We start from the raw sequence: 22,848 nt of genomic DNA, 5'->3' as shown, positions 1-22,848 counted from the left end.
CTATATGTCTGTATCCGTTAGCCAATGTCTATCCTCGCCACCTACCCACGCACACACCCTGTCCAGCCTCTGGTATCCATCATTCTATTCTCTACTTCTATGAGATCAACTCAGCTCCCACATGTGAGTGAGAACTTGTGATATGTGTCTTTTTGTGGCTGGCTTATTTCACTTAACATAATGACCATCCATGTTGCTACAAATGACATGATTTCATTCTCTTTTTTTGTGTGTCTGACTAGCATTCCATTATGTATATACACTATATTTTCATTATCCCTTTGTCTGTTGAGGGACACTTAGGTTGATTCCATATCTTTGCTATTGTGAATAGTTCTGCAATAAATATGCGAGTGCAGGTATCTCTCTGCTGTAGTGATTTCGTCTCCTTTGGATAAATACCCAGTAGTGGGATTGTTGGATCATATGATAGTTTTATTTTAAGTTTTTTGAGACGTTTCTATACTGTTTACCATAGTGGCTGTACTAAATTAAATCCCTACCAACACTGTATTAAAAGTTCCCTTTTCTCTGAATCCTTGCCAGCATCTGTTATTTTTAGTCTTTTTAATAATAACCATTTTAACTAAGATGATATCTCATTGTGGTTTTGATTGGCAAATTCCCTGATGATTGGTGGTGTTAAACTATTTTTCATGTACCAGTTGGCCATTTGTAAGTCTTTTTTTGAGAAATGACTTCATGACCTTTGCCCACTTTTAAATAGGATTATTTGTTTACTGTTCAGTTGTTTGAGTTCCTTGTATATCCAGGATTTTAGGTCCCTGTCAGTAACATAGTTTTCAAATATTTTCTCCCATCCTGCAGGTTGTCTGTTCTCTTTGTGGATTGTTTCCTTTGCTGTGCAGAAGCTTTTTGGTTGAATATAGTCTCATTTGTCTATTTTTGTTTTTGTTGACTGTGCTTTTGAGGTCTTAGCCAAAAAAATCTTTGCCTAGATCAATGTCTCGAAGTGTTTTGCCTATGTTTTCTTTTAGTAGTTTGATAGTTCTAAGTCTTTAATCCATTTTGAGTTTATTTTTGTATATGGTGAGAGACAAGGGGTGTAGTCTCATTCTTCTGCATGTGAGTATCCCGTATTCCCAGCACAATTTATTGAAGAGACTGTGCTTTCTCCAATGTATGTTCTTGGTGTCTTTGAAATCAGTGAGTATAAATATATAGATTTATTCTTTCACTATTATGTTTCATTGATCTGTGTGTCTGTTTTTGTACCAGTACCATGCTGTTTTGGTTACTATAGCCTTATGATATATTTTGAAGTCCGGTGATATGATACCTTTAGCCTTATTCTTCTTGCTCAGGATTTCTTTGGCTATTGTCCTCTTTTTCGGTTCCATGTGAATTTTAGAATTGTTTTTTCTAATTATGTGAAAAATGACTATGGTAGTTTGCATTGACTGTAGATTGCTTTGGGTAGTATGGTCATTTTAACAATATTAATTCTCCCAATCCATGTACATGGGATGTCTTTCCATTTGTTTGTGTCCTCTTCAATTTCTTTCTTCTGTGTTTTGTAGTTTTTCTGTAGAGATTGTCCATATGCTTAAATATATTTCATGGTATTTTATTTTTTTGTAGCTATTGTGTTGCCTTCTTGATTTCTTTCTCAGCTAGTTCATTATTTGTGTATAGAAATGCTATAGATTTTTGTATGTTGGTTTTGTAACCTGCAACTTTACTGAATTCATTTATTAGATCTAAGAGTTTTTTGGTGAAGTCTACAGGTTTTCTAGATATAAGATTATATCATCAGCAAGGAGTGGCAATTTGACTTCGTCTTTTCCAGTTTGGATGCCTTTTCTTTCTTTCTCTTGCCTAATTTCTCTGGCTAGGACTTGAAGTAGTATATTGATTAGGTGGGGAAAGTGGACGTCCTTGTCTTCCTCCAGTTCTTAGAGAAAAAGCTTTCAGTTTTTCCCCATTTGGTATTGAAGCGGCATCGTTTGCATGGGGAAATAGCCGAGATTTGTTGTCTTGTGCTAAGGAAATCAAAGACGTGGACACACAATGAGTGGGTTTAAGACTAGAAAGTTTAATAGGCAAAGTAAAGAAGAGAGAAGCTCTCCTGTGCAGAGAGAGTGGGGTTCCGAATGGATCTTCCCCTTTGAGGCCAGATGTGGTAGGTTTTTGTTTTTGTTTTTTTTTTTTTTTAGAGTCTGACTTTGTCACCTAGACTGGAGTGCAGTAACGTGATCTTGGCTCACTGCAATCTCTGCCTCCCAGGTTCAAGTGATTCTCCTGCCTCAGCCTCCTGAGTAGCTGGGACTACAGGTGGGTGCCACCACACCCAGCTAATTTTTATATTTTTAGTAGAGACGAGGTTTTGCCATATTGGCCAGGCTGGTCTTGACCTCCTGACCTCAGGTGATCCACCTGCCTTGGCCTCCCAAAGTGCTGTGATTACAGGCGTAAGCCACTGTGCCTAGGCGGCTATGGTTGGTTTTATAGAGGGGCTTTCAGAGGTGGTGTCTGATTTACATAGGGCCCAGAGGATTGGTTGGACCAGGTGTGCCATTTACATAGTGCACTAAGAGGCTGGCCATCCCACCCTAATCTTTTATTACGCAGTTGGGGTCTCTACCTGGCTAGCGTAGACGCCTGCACACATGGCGACAAAAGGGAAGAGAAACTCTCCATGTTGAATATACCCGGCTTCCAGATATCCCTTTTCTATTGGCACAGCTTCCAGCATTCCAGCTTGCTTATCTGTGCTTGCACCTTGATTTTTTCAGGCTGCTTTTTGTTAGAAAAGAAGTGATTTTGGGGCTTTTTATTAAAAGGAAATTCCACTGAGAACTCTTTTACCTTTACTAACTGCCTATAAATACTTTCTTTTTAACTCCTCTAACAGTATGATATTAACTGTGGGTTTGCCATATATGGCTTTTTTTATATCTTGGTATGTCCCCTTCATGCTTAGTTTGTTGAGACATTTTATTGTGAAGGGATGTTGAACTTTATCAAATGCTTTTTCTGCATCTCTTGAGATGATAATACGGTTTTTGTTCTTCATCTTGCTGATATGATATATCACATTTATTGATTTGCATATATTGAGCCATCATTGCATCCCTGGGATAAATCTTACTTGATCATGGTTTATTATTTTTTTAATATGCTGCCAGATTTGGTATTTTTTGAGTATCTTTGCATCTGTGTTCATTAGGGATGTTGGCCTGTAGTTTTCCTTTTTTTGTTACTTTCTTATTTGGGTTTGGTGTTAGGTTAATCCTGGCCATGTAAAATGAATTAGGGAGAATTGTCTCCTTTTCCATGTTTTTTTTTTTTGGACTAACTTGAAGAGAATTGGCATTAATTCTTCTCTGAAAGTTTTGTAGACTTTGGCATTGAAGCTGTCCTTTGGACATTGGACTTTCCTTTGTTGGGAGACTTTTTATTACTACTTTGAATCTCTTCAGTTGTTTTTGGTCTGTTTCAGTTTTCTAAATATTTCTTCTTGATTCAATCTTGGTAGGATGTATGTGTCTAGGAATTTGTGGATTTTCTCTGTGTTTTCCAATTTGTTAGTGTATAGTTATTTATAATAGTCTTTGATAATCTTTTGTATTTCTGTGGTATCAGTTGTAATGTGTCCTTTTTCATTTCCGATTTTGTTGATTTCGGTTTTCTCAATTTTTTTGTTGTTATTGCTTAATCTAGGAAGTGGTTTATTGGTTTTGTTTATGTTTTTAAAAACCCATCTTTTCATGTTGATCCTTTGTATTTTTTTTTCTGCCTCTATTTCATTTAGTTCTGCTTTGATCTTTATTATTTATCTTCTAGTAATTCTGGGTTTGGTTTATTCTTACTTTTCTAGTTCTTTGAGGTGCACCATTAGTTGATTTTAAACCTTTCTGCTTTTTTGACATGGGTACTTAGTGCTGTAAACTTCCTTTTTAGCATTGCTTTTGCTGTATCCCATAGCTTTTAGTTTTTGATTTTCATGTGTTTCAAAAATTTTTTTTATTTTCTCTTTATTCTTTAATCCTTTGATCATTTAGGAACATGTTTTTAAATTTGCATGTATTTGTACAGTTTCCAAAGTTCTTTTCATTGATTTCTAGTTTTATTTTATTGTGGTTTCACAAGGCATGATTTTGACTTTTAAATTTTTTTTGAGTTTCCTTTTGTTTCCAAATCTATAGTCTATCCTGGAGAACATTTTATGACTGATGAGAAGAATGTGTATTTTGTAGCTGTTGATTGAAATGTTCTATAAATGTGTGCTAGGTCCATTGGTCTAATGTGCAGTTTAAATCCAATATTTCTTTTTCTGTCTAGATGATCTGTCTAATGCTGAGAGTAGGGTGTTGAAGCCCCCAACTGTTATTTTATTGGATCAGATAACACTGGTGCCAAGAAACGGTGCCAGGGAGCCCAAGACAGGCACTCTTAGACTCCCACTGTCACCCCTGAGACCCAAAGACTGGCCCAGGGCCAATTTCTCCCTTTAAATTTCTACCTTTAAAGTTATTAATTTCTCCCTTTAAATTTAATAATATTTACATTATATGTGTAAGTGCTCCAGTGATGGCTATGTATTTGTTTAGAATTGTTATATCCTTTTGCTGAATTGATCCCTCTATCATTATAAAATGACCTTCTTTGTCTCTCCTTATCGTTTTTGGCTTAACACCTGTTTTCTCTAAGTAGAGTTACTCTTGCTCGTTTCTAGTTTCTGTTTTAATGGATTTTTTTTCTATCCCTTTATTTTCAGCCTCTATACATCGTTAAAGGCTATACAAGTTTCTTGCAGTTGGATCATGTTTTTCTTTGTTTTTCTTTTTTAAAAATCCATTCAGCCAGTCTGTGTCTTTTAAGTGGAAGGTTTAATTTGTTTACAATCAAGGTTACTATTTATATATGGGACTTAATTATACTTAATTTCTTTGTATATAAAATGAGAAGGTTGTCTTAATAATAACGATAAGGTTACTGTTATGAAGCATTTATTATAGTATTACATATTAAGCATTTTACATAGAATCTCATTTTATCTTTAGAAAAATTGTATATTCTAGGTGGAAGTTCCACAATTAAACTGAAGCTTAGAGAAATTAAATAACTTTGTCCAAGGTTTCACAGCTAGTAAGTAGGAAAGCTAGATTTGACTGCATAGCTCATGATGTTACTCCTTTACAGCTTAAGGTGCTTTTCATTCATCCATCCATCCATTGATTGATTCTGTAAGTGTATACTGAGGCTAATCATGTAGTAATTGTTGACTATGTTAAGTACTTTTCATTGTATTTTAATATGATGGGAAGTCACTGAAGGATTATTAGTAGGGGAATGATAGGAGTAGAATTATGTTTTTAATCATTCTGGTTGCATTCTGGATAGTTGAATGTTATAGGAAAGGGATAAGAATGGAAATAAGAAGACCAGTTTGTAGTCTATTGCAGTAGTCCAGGTGAGACTGGACTTGGACTGAAATGGTAGTTGTAGAGAAAGGGATCAGTGGTTGGGATATGGTGGGGTGCTAGAATTTAAAAATGCTTATAATTAGTAAGGTACAGACCAGACATCAATCAAAATGGATTGTGGCCATTGGACTAGAGTAAGATCTTGATGAGCCGTGTTGTGCCAGACATTACCCCTCTAGTTATCTATTGTAGGGAAGTCTGAATCATCTCAAGTGAGGAGTCGGGAACTGGGACAGCAAGGCTGATACTTGGGTTGCTGAGGTACATCTACTTACCAACAATCATTGAAACATTTATACATTAACATGTGGAAAGATTGTAATCCCTGCATACCTAATTAATATTCAGTCTGTTTGTGGGTTGCTTGTATGGGGTGTTGGAGAAAGAGGCAACTTAAGAATGGCACCAAAATTTTTGCCCTGAGCAGGTGGATGGATAGAAGTGCCGTTTACTCAAATGGCAAACACTAGTGAAGGAATCGGTTTGGGAGGAAACGATCAAGGTTTTAGTTCGACATATGTAAAGTTTGAGATGACCCTCTATGGATATCCAAGTGGAAATGGCAAGTAGTAGTTTGAATTCATGAGAGATGGTGGGGTTGGACATATACATTTGGGATATTTCAGAGTACAATTCTACTCTGTCTGATTATGTAGTAGCTTTTTCCCTTCAAAATCTCTCAGCAGTCCGACACTAACGCTTAAAGTTATAGTGTTGGAAATTCATTTATACTCTTTGGTTTTTTAAAACTATACATAACCTGTGGAGAAGATTCTTTATGAAAATGCACTATGAGGTGAATTTGTTTATTACACCCTTTAAAAAATAGCTGAGATATACTATCTTGAGAAGTTGCTATATTGATTGAGAAAAGTAATGCAGAGAGAGTTATGGGAAGATGTTGCATATAAAGTATGAAGTAGTAGAAGGTTTTTCATGGATATATTTTTATAAAAAAAGAGTCTTGCACATATGGCATGTTCTTATTCATGTGTGGGAGCTAAAAAAGTTGATGTCATGAAGATAGAGTAGAATGATGGTTACCAGAGGCTGGGAAAGTTTTGGGGAGAGAGGGATGACAAGAGGTTGGTTAATGGGCACAAAAATATAGTCAGACAGAGGGAATACATTCTAGTGTTCAATAACACAGTGGGGTGACTATAGTTAATAATTTATTATATATTTCATAGCTAGAATATTTGGAATGTTTACAGCACAAGTGTGTTTGAGGCAATAGATATCCTAATTACCTTGTTTTGATCATTACACATTGTATACTTGTATCAAAATATCACATGTAGACCATAAATGTGTATAATTGTTCAGTAGCAGAAATAAAATTAAAAGAAGAGGAGTCTTGCTTAGATGGCCTTAAGTGTAGATATTAGTATTAGATATTTAATGGCTGGGGAAGTCTTCGTGTGGTTGTTTGTGTTTTAAGTTAATATTCAGTTTATTAATTTACATTTTAAGTCATTTTGGTTATAGAATACAGAAAGCTTCAAATTAAGACATTTAATTTTTTTAAATGTTTGAGTTATATTTATAAATCTCATCGTTCTATTTATAAACTGATTAATTTAGAGTAAAATAACGACAACATATAGATTGGGCTACAGACCATTTTTTTAGTAGTTTCCACAAGTTACATAAAATTTACTAGTAGTAAAGATAGGAAGAATTTTGATTATTTTCTTTTTTTGTGTGGAAAATTTAGTATTTTAGAGTACAGAATTGAAATCATTAGAAGCTTATTTTCTGTATTAAATAGCAATATTTTGTTAAATTAAATAAATTTAATTATTAGTGTTGGTATTTTACAGATGCTGTAACAAATTATCACAAATTTGGTATCTTAAAACAAAACAGATTTGTTAATCCCTTACCATTCTGGAGGTCACAAATCGGAAATCAGTTTCACCGGGCCAAAATAAAGGTCTTAGCAGGGTTGTACCTCCTTTGGAAGGTAAAGGAGATTCTCTGTTTCTTTGATTTTTTTCCCCAGCTCCTGGAACTGCATTCCCTGCATTCTTTGTCTTCTTGCCTCTTCCTCTATCTTCAAATCCAGGAGTACAGCATCTTGCTTTGATAGTCACATTGCTTCCTTCTGCAGTCAAATCTCCGTCTCTTATAAGGACACCTGTAATTATATTTAGAGCGAATTTAGATAATCCATGATAATCTCTCCCAAATTTCAAAATCCTTAATTTAATACATCTGTAAAATTCCTTTTGCCATATAAGGTAAAATCCAAAGCTTCAGGTGATTAAGACCTGGATACCTTTATTCAGCCTACTGGAAACTTGCTCTGCAGTATTTTGCTTTAATGCAGGTTTGATAAATATATTGGTGATTTAAAAATATACCCAATTTTCAAGATTTTTTCATGCCATCGTTCTCTATCAGACTCTTTTCCAAGTGATACCCATATATTACTTGACTGCTTTCAACTCTGTGCCTTTGGGTGGTGGCCTGTTTTTAATGTTTTATTTAGAAATAATTTTAAAGTTTTAGAAAAGTTATTATACAAGAATCAGAATAGTACAAAGACTATCTGAATGCCCTTTCCCAGATTCACCTATTCACATTTTACTCTATTTGCTTTGGTATAACTGACTTACATGTTAAAATAAAACTATATTTCCTTTTATGAAAATAGATACAAAATTTATACCAATAGATGCATTATATATAATTTCTATATGATTTCATGTCTTTTCAGTTAAATTATAGGTTGGCAAACTTTTCTGTAAAAGGCCAGGTAGTAAATATTTTTTACTTTGCAAGTTACATGGCTCTGTTGCAGCCACTCAGCTCTGCTAAAGCAGCCATAGACAATACTTAACTGAATGAACATGGCTGTGTTTTAATAAAACCATTAAATGATTTCTAAGTTACAGTAGTTAAATTAAAAAAGTTCCTTTAATATCTCTAATTACTAAGGAATAGTTCATAGTCTTTTCTTACTCAGAAATAATAGTTTTCTATAGCTGATTTAAAATATTATCATTATCAAAGAGATAATCTGAGATACTTCCTAGTTTGTACCTGAAAAATGCAGATCCATACAATGTAAGCATTGAAAAAAATCTTGAAGATGAATCAACTAATACCTGGGTGAGTGAACAAATGAAGAAATGAAAACTTTATGGGCCAACATTTCTTAAATCAGACTCTGCTTGGGAGTTTTAAAATTTTGTTATTAAATGATAATCTAAAACTTTTGATATAAGCAAATTGAAGATTCACTGTCTGATCTCATAATTGAGTACTGCCACTGTATTGTAATGCCAGAAGTTGTGTTGATGGTTTAAAGTTGGGATTAAGTATCCCTTTAATTATTGTAGGCTAAAAACAATACAACTGAAGTGTACTAATACTTTTGTGACAAGTGAAGGGTAAATGATTATATGCCATAGTATATGAATTTAAAAGATTTGTAAAAAGTGGGTTGAAGAAAAATGGTGGGAGAGTTATGTTGTCAGAATAACATAGGTGTGCTAAAATGATGTAAAAAAGGCGCTGTGAGAATTAGTATCATTTTTAACTTGGGACCCATTATTTACTTTAAGCAAAACAGTATCATTTATCGTATTCAGTAAATATTAGTTTTATAAATTTGCTTATATATAATTTATAAATGTATGTTGGTTTTGTGCTTATAAAAGAAATTTAACCATAGGAGTTTATGTCTAGTATTTGAGAATTTTTTAGTTTCATCACGATTAAAATAATTTGTGAGCCCTAAAGTTTGATGAAAATATATTCCTTTTAGGAGGATTCCTTCCATTATGTTTGAGAAACACTGATGAGGAAGCCAAGACTTATAAGTAACATCATGAATATGGATAGGAAAAAGGCTGTGTTTTCAATTTCATAGGATTTGAAATTATTCTGCACTAATTTAATAATTTTTATCTCATGCATAATTTTTATTTTATGGTGGATAATATATTTTTCTTTTTGAGGACTCTCTACTGAAGCAGACTTTGACTGTTCTTAATAATGCTAGGAAAAATTTAATCGGTGTGTTTATATTTGTTTAATAGTTAATAATTTTTAAACTTTAATTTTTAAATGCTTTTACTTCCACTATTTTAAAAAAATAAATATTTATTATAACCCTTGGTAGTAGATTATCATATCCATTTCTGTAGATGGAGGCTTGATGATGAAAGAGGTAAACATACTTGCCTGACAGAACTGATATTTGAGTACACTGTTTTCTATTTTAATACTCTTATAGCATGCTAAAGTCAATCTGACATTTTATATTATTTAAATAATTCTTTAAAATTGTGAAATTTATTTGAACATCCAAGTCCGATTGTGAGTATATGACTTTTTTTGCCTCCAAGCATTACATTTGCTGTATTACTCTTGTAAATTATATTTCAGATAGTTTGTTATATATATGTTATATTTGTTAATATGATAAACATTGAATTCTTAAATTCTCTTAATCCATATATTGTATTTCTATAATCTGAGGGCTTCGTTTAATCTAGTGTGTTGTTTGATTTTTTTTAATAGGTCCTGATTGTTCTTTGAATGTTCCCTCTACTGAGTCTTACTGGATTCTGCCAAATGTTAAACCCTTCAGTCCTTCTGTAGGTCGGGCTTCACATAAAGCAGTTTTACATGGGAAATTTATGTGGGTGATTGGTGGATATACTTTTAACTACAGTTCTTTTCAAATGGTCCTAAAGTAAGTATTTATTTTCAGATTCTTGCTATTTTTTAAGCTGGATTTTTATCCAAAATGTCTTTTTTAAAAAAGTTGTTGTCCAAGTGTAAAAGCGGTTATTTTTGTGGTAGTATCTATTTGCTAATGAGACTGATTTGTGAATATATGAACTCAATATGTCCATAGCTAAAGATTTGTCTTTGTACATAGAAGTTTGCTTCATATAGAAACGTTATTACCTCTCTAGAGTGCTTTTAATAAATTCTGAGTAAGAAAGTATTAACTTCAAATACAGGCAGGCCTTGCCTATAATGGATAAAATGAATCATGCCATCTTTTTTTTAAATGAAGTATAATCACATATAAAAAAATCTTCTCAATTTGTTCTGTAAATTTTAATTTACCTGAACTTTTACTTTGTATGTACTTTACCAGCTTTCACTGGGATAACAGTTCTGGTATTATGAGAGAGATGATTGATTTACTGTTGGCTCAACAGATTGTTCTCTGCATGATTGGATAAGGGGAATCATATAGATGGCAGCTTTATCTGATTTCTTTTCAGCTAATGATTATTTTTTATGAACTGTTTAGTAATAGAATAAAAAAGGTAATAGGGAGAATCATTTGATGTTTAATGTTCTTTCCAGGGGTAGTGTTCGTATTATGTAACAACGAATAGCTTGGGCAGCAAACAATCAAAACTTGCCCTGGACAGTATACCGTAATGGTGTATACCCAATAGGACTGCCAGATTTAGTAGATAAATATACAGGATACCCAGTTAAACTTGAATTTCAGATAAAAAAACAAGTACATTTTTAGTATAAGAAGGCCCTTTTGCTGTATGTGTGTTTTTGTTTTTTACAAATTTTGCACGAGTCATGCTTTAACAAAAAAATTGTTTATTGTTTATCGGAATTCAAATTTAACTGGGTATCTTGTATTTTATCTGCCAACCCTAACCACTGAATATATTAACCCTTGTAATTAGGAACATTTCAGAAATTCTCTAAGAGGAGATTGCTTTAAAACTATGATTGAATGTGACTGGAATTAAATTAGAAAATCGAATAAATTCTGGAGAGAAGGAGGGAGTTTTATGTAAGTGTTTAAGTGACGAATTAGAATTTTTTAACATATGAAGAATAAAATACAGAAGGAAGAATTGAAAGAGAGTTGGTGGGATTAAAATGAATTGTTAAGATAAAAACCTGAAGAAATAATGATATTTAAATGTAAAAATTAAAAGGAAATTAACCATGTTTAAAGAAAATGAAAAGTCTATGAAAGTAGAGTTGAACTTTGAATTAAATTGTGATATTTCCAAAGCTGAGTTTGTGAAGACAAAGAGCAAAATTGTCAACAAGGAAGTTTGTAAATTTTAAGTTTGTGTTCTTTGCAAGATGAGTAGCATATTGAAAATTAAATGATGAATATTATTTGATATTCTTTTAAATTTGTATATTTTCCATTGGAACCAGATAAACTATTTAAGCCAACTTTTTTTTTGGTCTGAAATCTGGGTATTTTGGTTGCAGTGTTTATATAGATTTGTTTATATAAACAAATGAGGTATCAGAGTAGAATAATTGTGTTGCTGTTTTCACAGTTTAGAGAATACTTTTCATCATTCTGAATGTAGTTCAATTGTAGGTAAGGATAACAGCTTTCAGAAGTGATAGGATCAGTCATAACTTGATTTAATCATCTTCTATAGTGGAATTTAATTGGGGTGGAAATGTTACATTTTAAGACAAATTGTTCACTAAATATAAAAGGTCTGTGTTAGTATCTATTAAATTAGAAAGACTTTTACAGAATATATATACATTAACATTAATGAAAATTAACATGTATTCATGAGGATAGCAAACTTTTGAAAACACTACGTGCTTGATGCTTGGGATATATCATTGGATATAATAAATGCCCCTGTTTTTGTAAAGTTAGTGAGGAAAGGCTGGCAATGACCAAAAAAAAAAATAATTACCAAAATAATTTATAGCTATGAACATATATACATATAGAGACATAGATGGGATGGATGAATGGATAGATATAGATAGAATAGTAGGGGTAGGTAAAGCAGGAGTGCCAAAGAAGAGGGAGTTGCAATTATCAATGTAATAGTTAAGGTAGGCTTCATAACAAAGGTGAGAACTGAGCAAAAACTTGAAGGAGATCATGGGATTGCAGTTATTTGTAGGCACAGAAAAGAGCCAGATCAAAGACTTAAGATAGGAACTCCTTGAGTTGTTTGAGGAACGACAATTAGGCCCATGCAATTTGCATGGAATATATGAGAGGGATACATTAAATTAGAGTGATAACAGAGGAGAGATACAGATCATGTAGGATGTTGTACATCTTTTGGGAGTCGTGGGAGGGTTTTGAGCATGTGTTGATCCATACTTTAAAAGTGTTACCATGGCTGTTTATTGATGATATACTGGGGATTAGGAGGAAGAGTAGAAACAGGATTTGGGTTAAGATTAAATTATCAAGGGAATGCATTCTAGGTAGAGAAAAGGACCAGGAACTGAGCCTGAGGCACCACATCACTAAGAGGTTGTAGAGAACAGGGGAAGCCATCAAAGGAGACTGAAAAAGAATGACTGGTGAGATAGGAAAACCTGGAGTACAGTATCTTCAAAGGCAAGGAAAGACAGTATGTGAGGATTAAGGAATAATTAATAATGTCAAATGCTGACGATTATCCAGGTCAAGGAAAATGAAGACTGAAAACTGGTCATGGATTTAGCATGAGGAAATTGACCTTAACAAAAGCAGTTTTACTGGAGTGGTGGGGTTAAAACCATGTCTAGAGTTAGTTTCAGACAGAATGGAAAGTGGGGTGGGGATGGAGGTAATAAAGAAATGGGAGAGTAGCTTAAGGGAGAGTGTGGTCAAGAGTTTTTTCTTTTATTATTAATGGTTTGTAACACCATGTTTGTGTGCCGATGGCAAAGATCTAGTAAGACAAAACATGGTGATGTGGGAAAGAGATCTCGTGCTCAAGGAAGAAGAATCACTTGCTATTCTTGGGCTCATCAAACTGCAGAGTAGGGGCTCAGGGCCTGGAAGCTAAGAATTTTTTCTTAGCATTTTTAGTTTTTGCTTTTTTTTCTTTTATTTGAGACAGAGTCTTGCTCTGTCACCCAGACTGGAGTGCAGTGGCGTGATCATGGCTCACTGTAGCCTTGACCTCCTGGGCTCAGGTGATCCTCCCACCTCAGCCTGCTGAGTAGCTGGGATTACAGGCACGCGCCATCATGCCTGGCTGATTTTTAAATTTTTTTGTAGAGGCGGGGTCTCGCTATATTGCCCTGGCTAGTCTCTAACTCCAGTGCTCAAGTGATCCTCCCGCTTTGGCTTCCCAAAGTGCTGCGATTTGAGGTGTGAGCTACCATGCCTGGCCTGAATTTTGTACTTTTAATGGGCTATGAAAAAATGAAGAATATGTGAGACCATTGTGGCCCACAAAGCCTAAAATATTTGCTGTCTGGCCCTTTACAGAAATAGTTTGTACAGCCCTAATTTATGATAACTTGGAAGGCAGTGTGTTGGCTGCAGATACTGGTAGATGGGTGGACTAGTGTGAATCTGTGGAAGTTGTGTTCTGATTATATTTCCTCATTTGTATCATACACATTTATTTTACAACTCCAAGGTAGGAAATAAACAATGCTGCAGACAAATTGGGTAACCTTTACCTTTCTGGTGAAGGGGCACTTGGACAATTCCTTGCCTTTCCTAATTCATTGAAGGAAGAAAGAGAAGTGGGGAGATAACATTTGATAGCAAGCTTCTTAACTTAAAACAGGCCCCTATTTCTTGGCTGGATGCTTCCTTTTGTATATTTTAGCAAATGGAGGAGATTTGAGCATAGAATATAAGCATTTGAGATTCATGGTTTGGGACTTTGAATTCATATGTATTACACCAGTAGGAAAAAATACCAATTTTCTTTTTATGTTACATAATCCAACCGTAACTTATTTTTATGGAAGCTTCTATACTACCAAATTCATTTTATGCAATCTTAAAAAAATCAGTAAACAAGCTATATTTGTGCATAGGAAATAGATGCTTATTGGTTAATTTATATAATGCTAAGATAAGTGTGTGGGTATGTAAATTAGCACAGTCATTATGGTAAACAGTGCAGAGGTTCCTCAAACTGAAAATAGAATTACTGTATGATCCAGCAAACCCACTGCTAGATATGTAGCCAAAAGAAAGTAAATCAGTATATCAAAGTGATATCTGCACTCTCATGTTTATTGCAGCACTATTTACAATAGCCATAATATGGAATCAACATGTGTCCATCAACTGATAAATTGATAAAGAAAATGTGGTATATATACACAGTGGAATATTATTTAGCCCCCTCCAAATGAAATCTTGTATTTGCAGCAATATGGATGGAACTGGAAGTCATTTTAAGTGAAATAAACCAGGAACAGAGAGACAAATATTGCGTGTCTTCACTCAAATGTCAGAGCTGTAAAAGTTGATTTCATATAGGTGGAGAGTAGAATAGTGGTTACCACAGCATGAGAAGGGAAGTGGGGAGAAGGAGACAAAGAGAAGTTGGTTAATGAGTACCAAAAAGCAATTAGATAGAAGGAATAACTTCTAGTATTAGATAGTAAAGTAGGGAAATTATAGTTAACAATTTATTATGTATTTCAAAATAGCTAGAAGAGAAGAAATGTTATGCTCGCAACACAAAGAAGAGATAAATGTTTAAGGTAATAGATATTCTAATTACCCTGATTTGATCATTACACATTCTATACATATATCAAAATATCATGTATACCATATATGTCCAACTTAAATTTATCATTAAAAAATTTTTATAAGTATCAGGCCAACTAAAAAAAAAAAGGAATAAAAATAAATACCTAAAACAAATGGAGAGAATTTTCAGCTGTTTCCAAGAAGGAAACCTGGCTTTAAGAAAAAAAACTAAAAAATACAGTCAGTTCACTATTGTTTAGCTTAATTGATTGAAATTATTAAAGGCAGTTGGATGATTAATTCCAGTAATAAATATCCTAGTCAAGTTAATGTATATTATACATTTAGAAGATTGAATCCTAATTTAGTGTAGGTATATCTTGAATGAGTCTTTATTAAAAATTTCTAATATGGCACATAAATTATGAATCTGTTAGTTGTAACTCTTTGAATTTAATGAGTACTTGGACACAAGTGAATAAAAAGCATGTGAAAATTAAAAAAACAAAAATGAATCTTAGCTTATGAAGTTATTTTCTTTTCTTGCTTTTAGTTACAATTTAGAAAGCAGTATATGGAATGTAGGAACTCTATCAAGGGGACCTCTCCAGAGATACGGACACTCTCTTGCTTTATATCAGGTATGGCTCCTGCTTTTTAAATTTTAATCAGATTTTGTTTTTGATAGTTTACTACAGGGTAAAAAATACTAAATCTCAGATTTATTTCAAACATTTAATGAGAACAATAGATTATATGGGTCATAATAACTTGAGGTACCACATACTCTTATGCTTTTAGTAAAAGAATAGATTTTAGAACAATCCCCCACATGACATGTAAAGAAATGAAGATTGAGTTTTTGTCTATTACTTTATGCCTAGTCAATCACTTAAAAAATTATGGCGAAATACATGTAACATAAAATTTACCATTTTAACTATTTTTAAGTATAGAGTTCAGTGGCATTAAGTACATTGACATTGTTGTGTAACCATGGCCACCATTATCTTCAGAACACTTCATCTTGCAAAACTGAAGCAATAACTTCTCATTCCCCTCTTCCCTTATCCTCTTGAAACGACCCATCTACTTTTCTGTCTCTGTGAATTTAACTGCTCTAGGTACCTCATGTAAATGGGATTGTACATTATTTGTCCTTTTATGACTGATTTGTTTCCCTTAGCACACTATCTTCAAGGATCATCCATGTTGTATCATGTGTCAGAATGCCCTTCCTTTTAAAGCTGAATAAATATTCCATTATGTGTATATACCACATTTTGTTTATCTATCCATCTGTTGATGGACACTTAGATAGCTTCCATCTTTTGGCCATTGTGAATAATGTTTCTATGAACATGTGTGTACAACTATCTGAGTCTCTGTTTTCATTTTTTTTGGTGTATACCCAGAAGTGGAATTTCTAAATCATATGGTAATTCTATGTTTAATTTTTTTTTTTTTAGCACTGCCATAGTGTGTTTCACTATGACTGCATCATCTTAAATTTCCACCAGTAGTGCACAGGGGTTCCAGTTTGTCCACAGCCTTGTCAACACTTGTTATTTTCTGTTTTTGTTTTTTTGATAATCGACCTAATGAACATCTCACTGTGATTTTGATTTGCATTTCTCTAACGATTAATGATGTTAAACATGTTTTCAAGTGCTTATTGGCTATTTGTATATCCTCTTTGGAAAAATGTCTATTCAGGTCTTTTGTCAGTTTTGAATTGGGTTGTTTTGTTTGGTTGTTGAGTTGGAGGAGCTCTTTATATATTATGGTATTAACACTATATGAGAATATGATTTCCAGATATTTTCCCCCTTTATGGGCTGTCTTTTCACTTTGTTGAGAGTGTCCTCTGATGCACAAAATTTTTAATTTTGATATAGTTTAATTTATCTATTTTTTCTTTTGTTACCTATGCTTTTGTGTCATATACAAGAAATCATTGCTAGATCCAATGTCATGAAGCTTTTCCTCTATATTTTTGCTTAAGAATTTTAAAGTTTTAGTTCTTAGGTTTAGGTTTTTGTTGCATTTTGAGTTAATTGTGTCTGATGTAAGGGTCCATTTTCATTCCTTTGCATGTGGATAGCCAGTTTCCCCAACGCCATTTGTTTTAAAAAAACTGCCTTTTTCCCATTAAATGGTCTTGGCATCCTAGCTGAAAGTCATTTGACCATATATATGAGGGTTTTTTTTTTTTTGTTCTGGACTCTCTATTTTATTCTATTGATCTATATGTCTGTCTTTATGCTAGTACCATACTATTTTGATTACTGTAGCTTTTTAATAAGTTTTGAAGTTAAGAAGTGTAATACTTCCTACTTTGTTTTTATTTTTCAAGATTGTTTTGGCTATTCAGGGCCCCTTGAAAGTCTATATGAATTTTAGGGTTGAGTTTTCGATTCCTGCAGAAGTGTTGGGGTTTTGACAGGGATTGTATTGACATTAGTTATTTTTATGTATTTGTGGGATTCATAAATCTAGCAGATTAAAATGACAGGACATTAATTGGTTTTCATTTTGAATCAATAAAAATTCATGTATTTTGTGGCCTTTGGCTAGGCCGTCTAAATATGAATTTATATGTTTCCTGTGCTGTTGTAAAAAAAATTGGAAAGCATGGGAGCAGTATAAAGAACAAACTACCACCTGTTTATCCACGCATTTGTGTGTTGTAAAAGTAAAATAAAAATATTTCTACGTATGAAAACATACACATACATTTTTTGTCCTGTTTTATTTTTTCTTTATTTCTCTTTACTGAGATATAATTGATATACTATACAATTCACTCATTTAAAGTGTACAATTCAGTGGTTTTTAGTATATTCAGAGTTGTGCAACCATTTGTTGCATATTTGTGTAAGATTGCAGAGTTGTGTAATCACTTTTAGAATATTTTCACCACTTCACAAAGAAACTTTGTACCCTTTAGGTATCACCCCAGACTTCCTTATCTTCCCTAGCCTTAAGCAGTCACAAAGCTACTTTCTTTCTCTATATATTGGTCTATGCTTGGACATTTCATATAAATGAAGTCATATACTATATATTTTATGATTACCATATTTCACTTAGCATAATTTCAAGGTTTATCCATGTTGTAGAATGTATCAATACTTCTTCATTCCTTTTTATGGCTAAATAATACTACATTGTATGGATATATAACAGGTTTATTTATTGGTTGGGGACATTTGAGTTGTTTCCACCTTTTGGCTATTATGAATAATGCTACTAACAACATTTCTGTGTAAGATTTTGTCTGGACATATGTTTTCATTTCTTTTGGGTATATACATAGGGGTGGACTTACTGGGTCAAATTAACTTTTTGAAGAACTGACAGAATGTTTCCCAAAGTTGCTGCATCATTTTACATTCCCACCAGCCATATATGAAGGTTTCTATTTCTGTACATCCTTGCCAACACTTAATAGTATCTTCTTTTTTGATTATTGCCATCCTAGTGGGGTGAGGTGTTATCTCATTGTGGTTTTGATTTGTATTTCCCTGTTAACTAATGATGTTGGGCATCTTTTTGTGTGCTTTTTGGCCATTTGTATATTGTCTTTGGAGAAATGTCTATTCAAGTCCTTTGCTCATTTTAAAATTAGGTTGTCTTTTAATTATTGAGTTGTAAGAATTCTTTATATGTTCTAGATGCAAGCCATTATCAGGTATATAATTTGCAAATATTTTCACCCATTTCATGTGCTGTTTTCACTTTCTTGATGTTATCTCTTTAAACACAAAAAATTGGACTTTATTTTGATAAAGTCCAATTTAGCTTTTTTTCCTTTTATTGCTTGTGTTTTGGTGTCACATTTAATAATTCACTGCCAAATCTCAGGTCATAAAGACTTAACCCAATTTTTTTTCTTTTAAGAGTTTTATAGCTTTGATTCTTGCATTTAGTTGTTTGACCTATTTTGAGTTAAGTTTTGTATGTGGTATGCAGTAAGGGTACAAGTTAATTTTTTTTTTTTTTTGCATCTGACTATCCAGTTCTAGCACCATTTGTTCACAAGACCTGTTTTTTTATCTTTGAATAGTCTTGGTACTCGTGTCAAAAATCAATTGGCCTTAGATGTGTGGGTTTATTTCTGGACTCTCACTTCTATTCCATTGATTTATCCCAGTATCACTCTGTCTTGATTACTTTTTTTTTTTTTTTTTTTGAGACAGAGTCTTGCTCTATCACCCAGGCTGGAGTGTAGTGGTGTGATCTTGGCTTACTGCAACCTCCGCCTCCTGGGTTCAAGCGATTATCCTGCCTCAGCCTCCTGAGTAGCTGGGATTATAGGTGCCTGCCACCATGCCCAGCTAATTTTTTTATGGTTTTAGTAGAGATAGGGTTTCACAATGTTGGCCAGGCTGGTTTTGAACTCCTGACCTCAAGTGATCCACTCGTCTCAGACTTTCAAAGTGCTGGGATTATAGTCGTGAGCCACCATGCCCAGCCTATCTTGATTACTTTTGCTTTGCAGTAAGTTTTTGAGAAGTGTGAGTACTCCAGTTTTGTTCTTTTACAAGAATGTTCTGATGTTCTGCATCCCTTGCAATTTCCTATGAATTTTGGAATCAATTTGTCAGTTTCTACAAAGAAGCCAGCTGAGATTTTGATAGGGATTGTGTTGAATCTGAGATCAATTTGGAGAGTATTATCTTAACAATGTTAAGTCTTCAGACCCTAAACATGGGATGTCTTTTCATTTATTTATATCTTTTAAAAATGTATTTAAACAGTAGTTTTGTAATTTTCAGAGTATAAGTTTTGGACTTCTTTTATTAAATTTATTCATAAATATTTTATTCTTTTGGATACTGTTGTCAGTGTAATTATTTTCCCAATTTCACTTTTGGATTGTTCATTGCAAGTGTATGGAAATGCAATTTACTTTTTGTACATTGATCTTATGTTCTGTAATATTGCTGATTCATTTATTAACTCTAAGTGTTTTTTTTTTTTTAATTTTTAAGGACTTTTCTATGTGTGATCAGATCATCTGCAAATAGAAATATTTTACTTCTTCTTTCCAAGCTGGATGTCTTTATTTAGTTTTTGCTCTAGCTGGAACATCCAGTATAAAGTTGAATATAAGTGGCAAAAGCAGGCATGCTTGTCTTGTTCCTGACCTTAGGGAAATGTATCTAGTCTTTCACTGTTAGGTATAATGTTAGCTGTGGGTTTCCTTAAATATCTTTTGTCAGGTTGGAAAATTTTTTTTCTATTTCTAATTTGTTGAAATAATGATAATTTACATCATTTATGTACCATTTATTTCCATCATATACATTTGAAATAATTTGTATAATTTAAAAGTTCTACAAGGATTTACCAAAGGTGAACTGAAGGCACGTGGTGTCTGTCCATAGCCATTAGAAATGGTAACAGAGGTGTACTCCATGTGATGCACAAGTGTGATATGCCTTTTTGGTGAAGAGCACTTGATGAAAACAGTGCATAACTGAGAATAGCACAAAGCAGTACAAGGAGATGGTAAAATTCAAACGTAACCGCTGGGGACTCAGATGATTCAAATATTGAAAAGACTATGAGTAACATTAATCAGCAACTTAGTTTGTTACTCTTCAGTTATATGGGAGGAGTACATTATTCTTTGTTATAGGACTATCTCACCCATAAATTTTAAGTTCTTGATTAGCTTATTGTGTTTTCCATTCTTAAAGCAGTAGTTTACTGTTCTCTTCCTGTATGATAATTAAAAGTATACTTAATTGAGTATATAATGTAATAGTTAAAAAATATATTTTAAAGTAGCTTTTTGAAAGCTTTGCTCTTCCCCCCTTTTTGTGTATAAAAGCATTAGTTGTCGTTATTCATGTGTTCTTATTACTTTTTACAAATAAGAACAATGCCTTATGCATGTTGTGAGCAATTACTAAAATTTTATGTAAATTTAACCTTTATTTTTAATTAATATGTGTTAAGATGTAACATTATTTTGTCTATTAATATATGTATTTTAATTTACAGGAAAACATCTTTATGTATGGAGGCAGAATTGAAACAAATGATGGCAATGTCACAGATGAATTATGGGTTTTTAACATACATAGTCAGTCATGGAGTACAAAAACTCCTACTGTTCTTGGACATGGTCAGCAGTATGCTGTGGAGGGACATTCAGCACATATTATGGAGTTGGATAGTAGAGATGTTGTCATGATCATAATATTTGGATATTCTGCAATATATGGTTATACAAGCAGCATACAGGAATACCATATCTGTGAGTTACTTAAAAATTGTAATTTCTTTATTGATTGGGAATGTTTTTCTCTTTAATAAAATCTTCATATTAATTTAGTCAAAATGGTGAGTTATTTGAGATTGAAATTATAAGCTGAGAATTGGTAATTTTTAATATAAACTTTTTTGATTATGTTAGATTTTGTTCTTTAATGTTTAAGGTTACCTTTCTAACCAAATGAGGGGAAATATTACATAATAGCCTCATTTTCTAAGATTTGTGAATTTTTAAAAAAATATGTAAAATTCCAGTAGGTGGTGCTATTTCTTTGGATTTTATTTATGAACCAAGCAGTGAAACTATCCCAATCTCTTTACTATGCATTGCATGATTTCAGGATTTTTCATTTTTAGCATTCTATTTCTAATCTTACTGCTATATCTTTATGTATGTATTACTTCTTTAAAGTCAGCTTCTCAAGGATAGTCTGCTGGCTTCCACAAGAGATTATTATCTGTTACGTGAAGGTGAAGGTGACTAGGGCAATCTGCATGTGAGTTTCTGTATTATACCTTTACTCCTTTTTGTTTTTCTGGTACTTCATTTTTTTGAATTATTTATAACATGTTTTAAAACAGTGGTAACCTTTTTTATTGTTTTTAGTTTGTTTACAAATATATACCCCATGGTGGTTATTCAGATTCAAGAAAATAATTCTTTTCTGGCTCTGGCCAGTATTATGAACTCAAATTCTTGGCTCTTTTATGTATGGACAACTATATATACAACTATTTAGAGTCCTTGTGCAGACTTAATGAGAAAACTCGTTTCCTGACCGAGACTCCCCTTCAAAATATTCCACTGTTTCCCTTGCAGTTCTTTCAAGTGATGGCTGTTTTTGTTTACATATTCTCAGTACAGCTGGGTTGAAGGTGGGTTACATATCCCCTTTTCTTCTTATTGCCATTTTCACTCTATTCTCAATTCCTCCTCCTTTAAATTGCCTGGTTTTGACTCTTACATCATCAGAATATAACACCTGTTACTTCACCTTCCTGCACTCATCTTTTGCTCTCAGATGGCTGTGTTTTATTTCTTGAGGAATTTAGCTTCTGGTTTATTGTCACTGTGTCCAGAATACATAAGGCAGATATTTTTAATGTTGTAAATATGCACTTAAGTACTTCTCCTACCTGGCCTTTCAATTTCCTGGTCTACCAAAGATTTTGTTTTCCATCCTCCTTGAGTCACTCTCTCCATTGTTACGTTCTAGACCTTGTTATTCCAGTACAATGAGTCCATAATTTCCATTTGAAATATCTTACTTTTCAAGTACCACTGATCTCTCCAGCTTACTATTTCTAGTGCACACACTCTGACAATTCTTTGACCTTACCAGAGCCTTTAGTCTGTTGAGACTATCAGTTTTTCCACTCTCTCACTCTTTTTTGTCCATATTTCTAACCCTACCTTTTTTATCCGTACTTCTAACCCTACCCATACTTCTAAACCTACCCAGCTTAAAATTTCGTACTTACCATTCTCAAGTTTTTTTAAAAAAAATGATGTCTGATACTTACTTAGCTGTAAGTTTATAATTACTCATGTCAAGTTGGTCCTTAATGACATCTGAAACTTTTGCCAGTCTAGCATAGTCTCTCTCCCAGCTCTCCTGGATGACTATTTCATACCTTTTCCTCTCTCCTCAAGTTTCAGACACTTCCTTC

The 22,848-nt window shown here is 33.2% G+C and overlaps 1 protein-coding gene across 1 annotated transcript in view; it reads left to right on the top strand.

The window, feature by feature from the left end:
* Nucleotides 1-21,237, top strand: part of ATRNL1 (attractin like 1) — a 68,377-nt gene extending 47,140 nt beyond the window's left edge. Inside the window, exons 6-8 of the mRNA XM_023206231.1 lie at nt 9,984-10,158; nt 15,443-15,530; nt 20,905-21,237. Coding sequence (XP_023061999.1) covers nt 9,984-10,158; nt 15,443-15,530; nt 20,905-21,216 — 575 coding nt within the window. The 3' untranslated portion in view covers nt 21,217-21,237. The remainder of the gene's footprint in view (nt 1-9,983; nt 10,159-15,442; nt 15,531-20,904) is intronic.
* The last annotated feature ends 1,611 nt before the right edge of the window (nt 21,238-22,848 follow it).

The sequence above is a fragment of the Piliocolobus tephrosceles genome, chromosome 9 (genome assembly GCF_002776525.5).
Source record: "Piliocolobus tephrosceles isolate RC106 chromosome 9, ASM277652v3, whole genome shotgun sequence".
Classification (NCBI taxonomy): domain Eukaryota; kingdom Metazoa; phylum Chordata; class Mammalia; order Primates; family Cercopithecidae; genus Piliocolobus; species Piliocolobus tephrosceles.
Note: the sequence above shows the minus strand (reverse complement) of the source record. Positions and strands in the feature narration are given on the sequence as shown.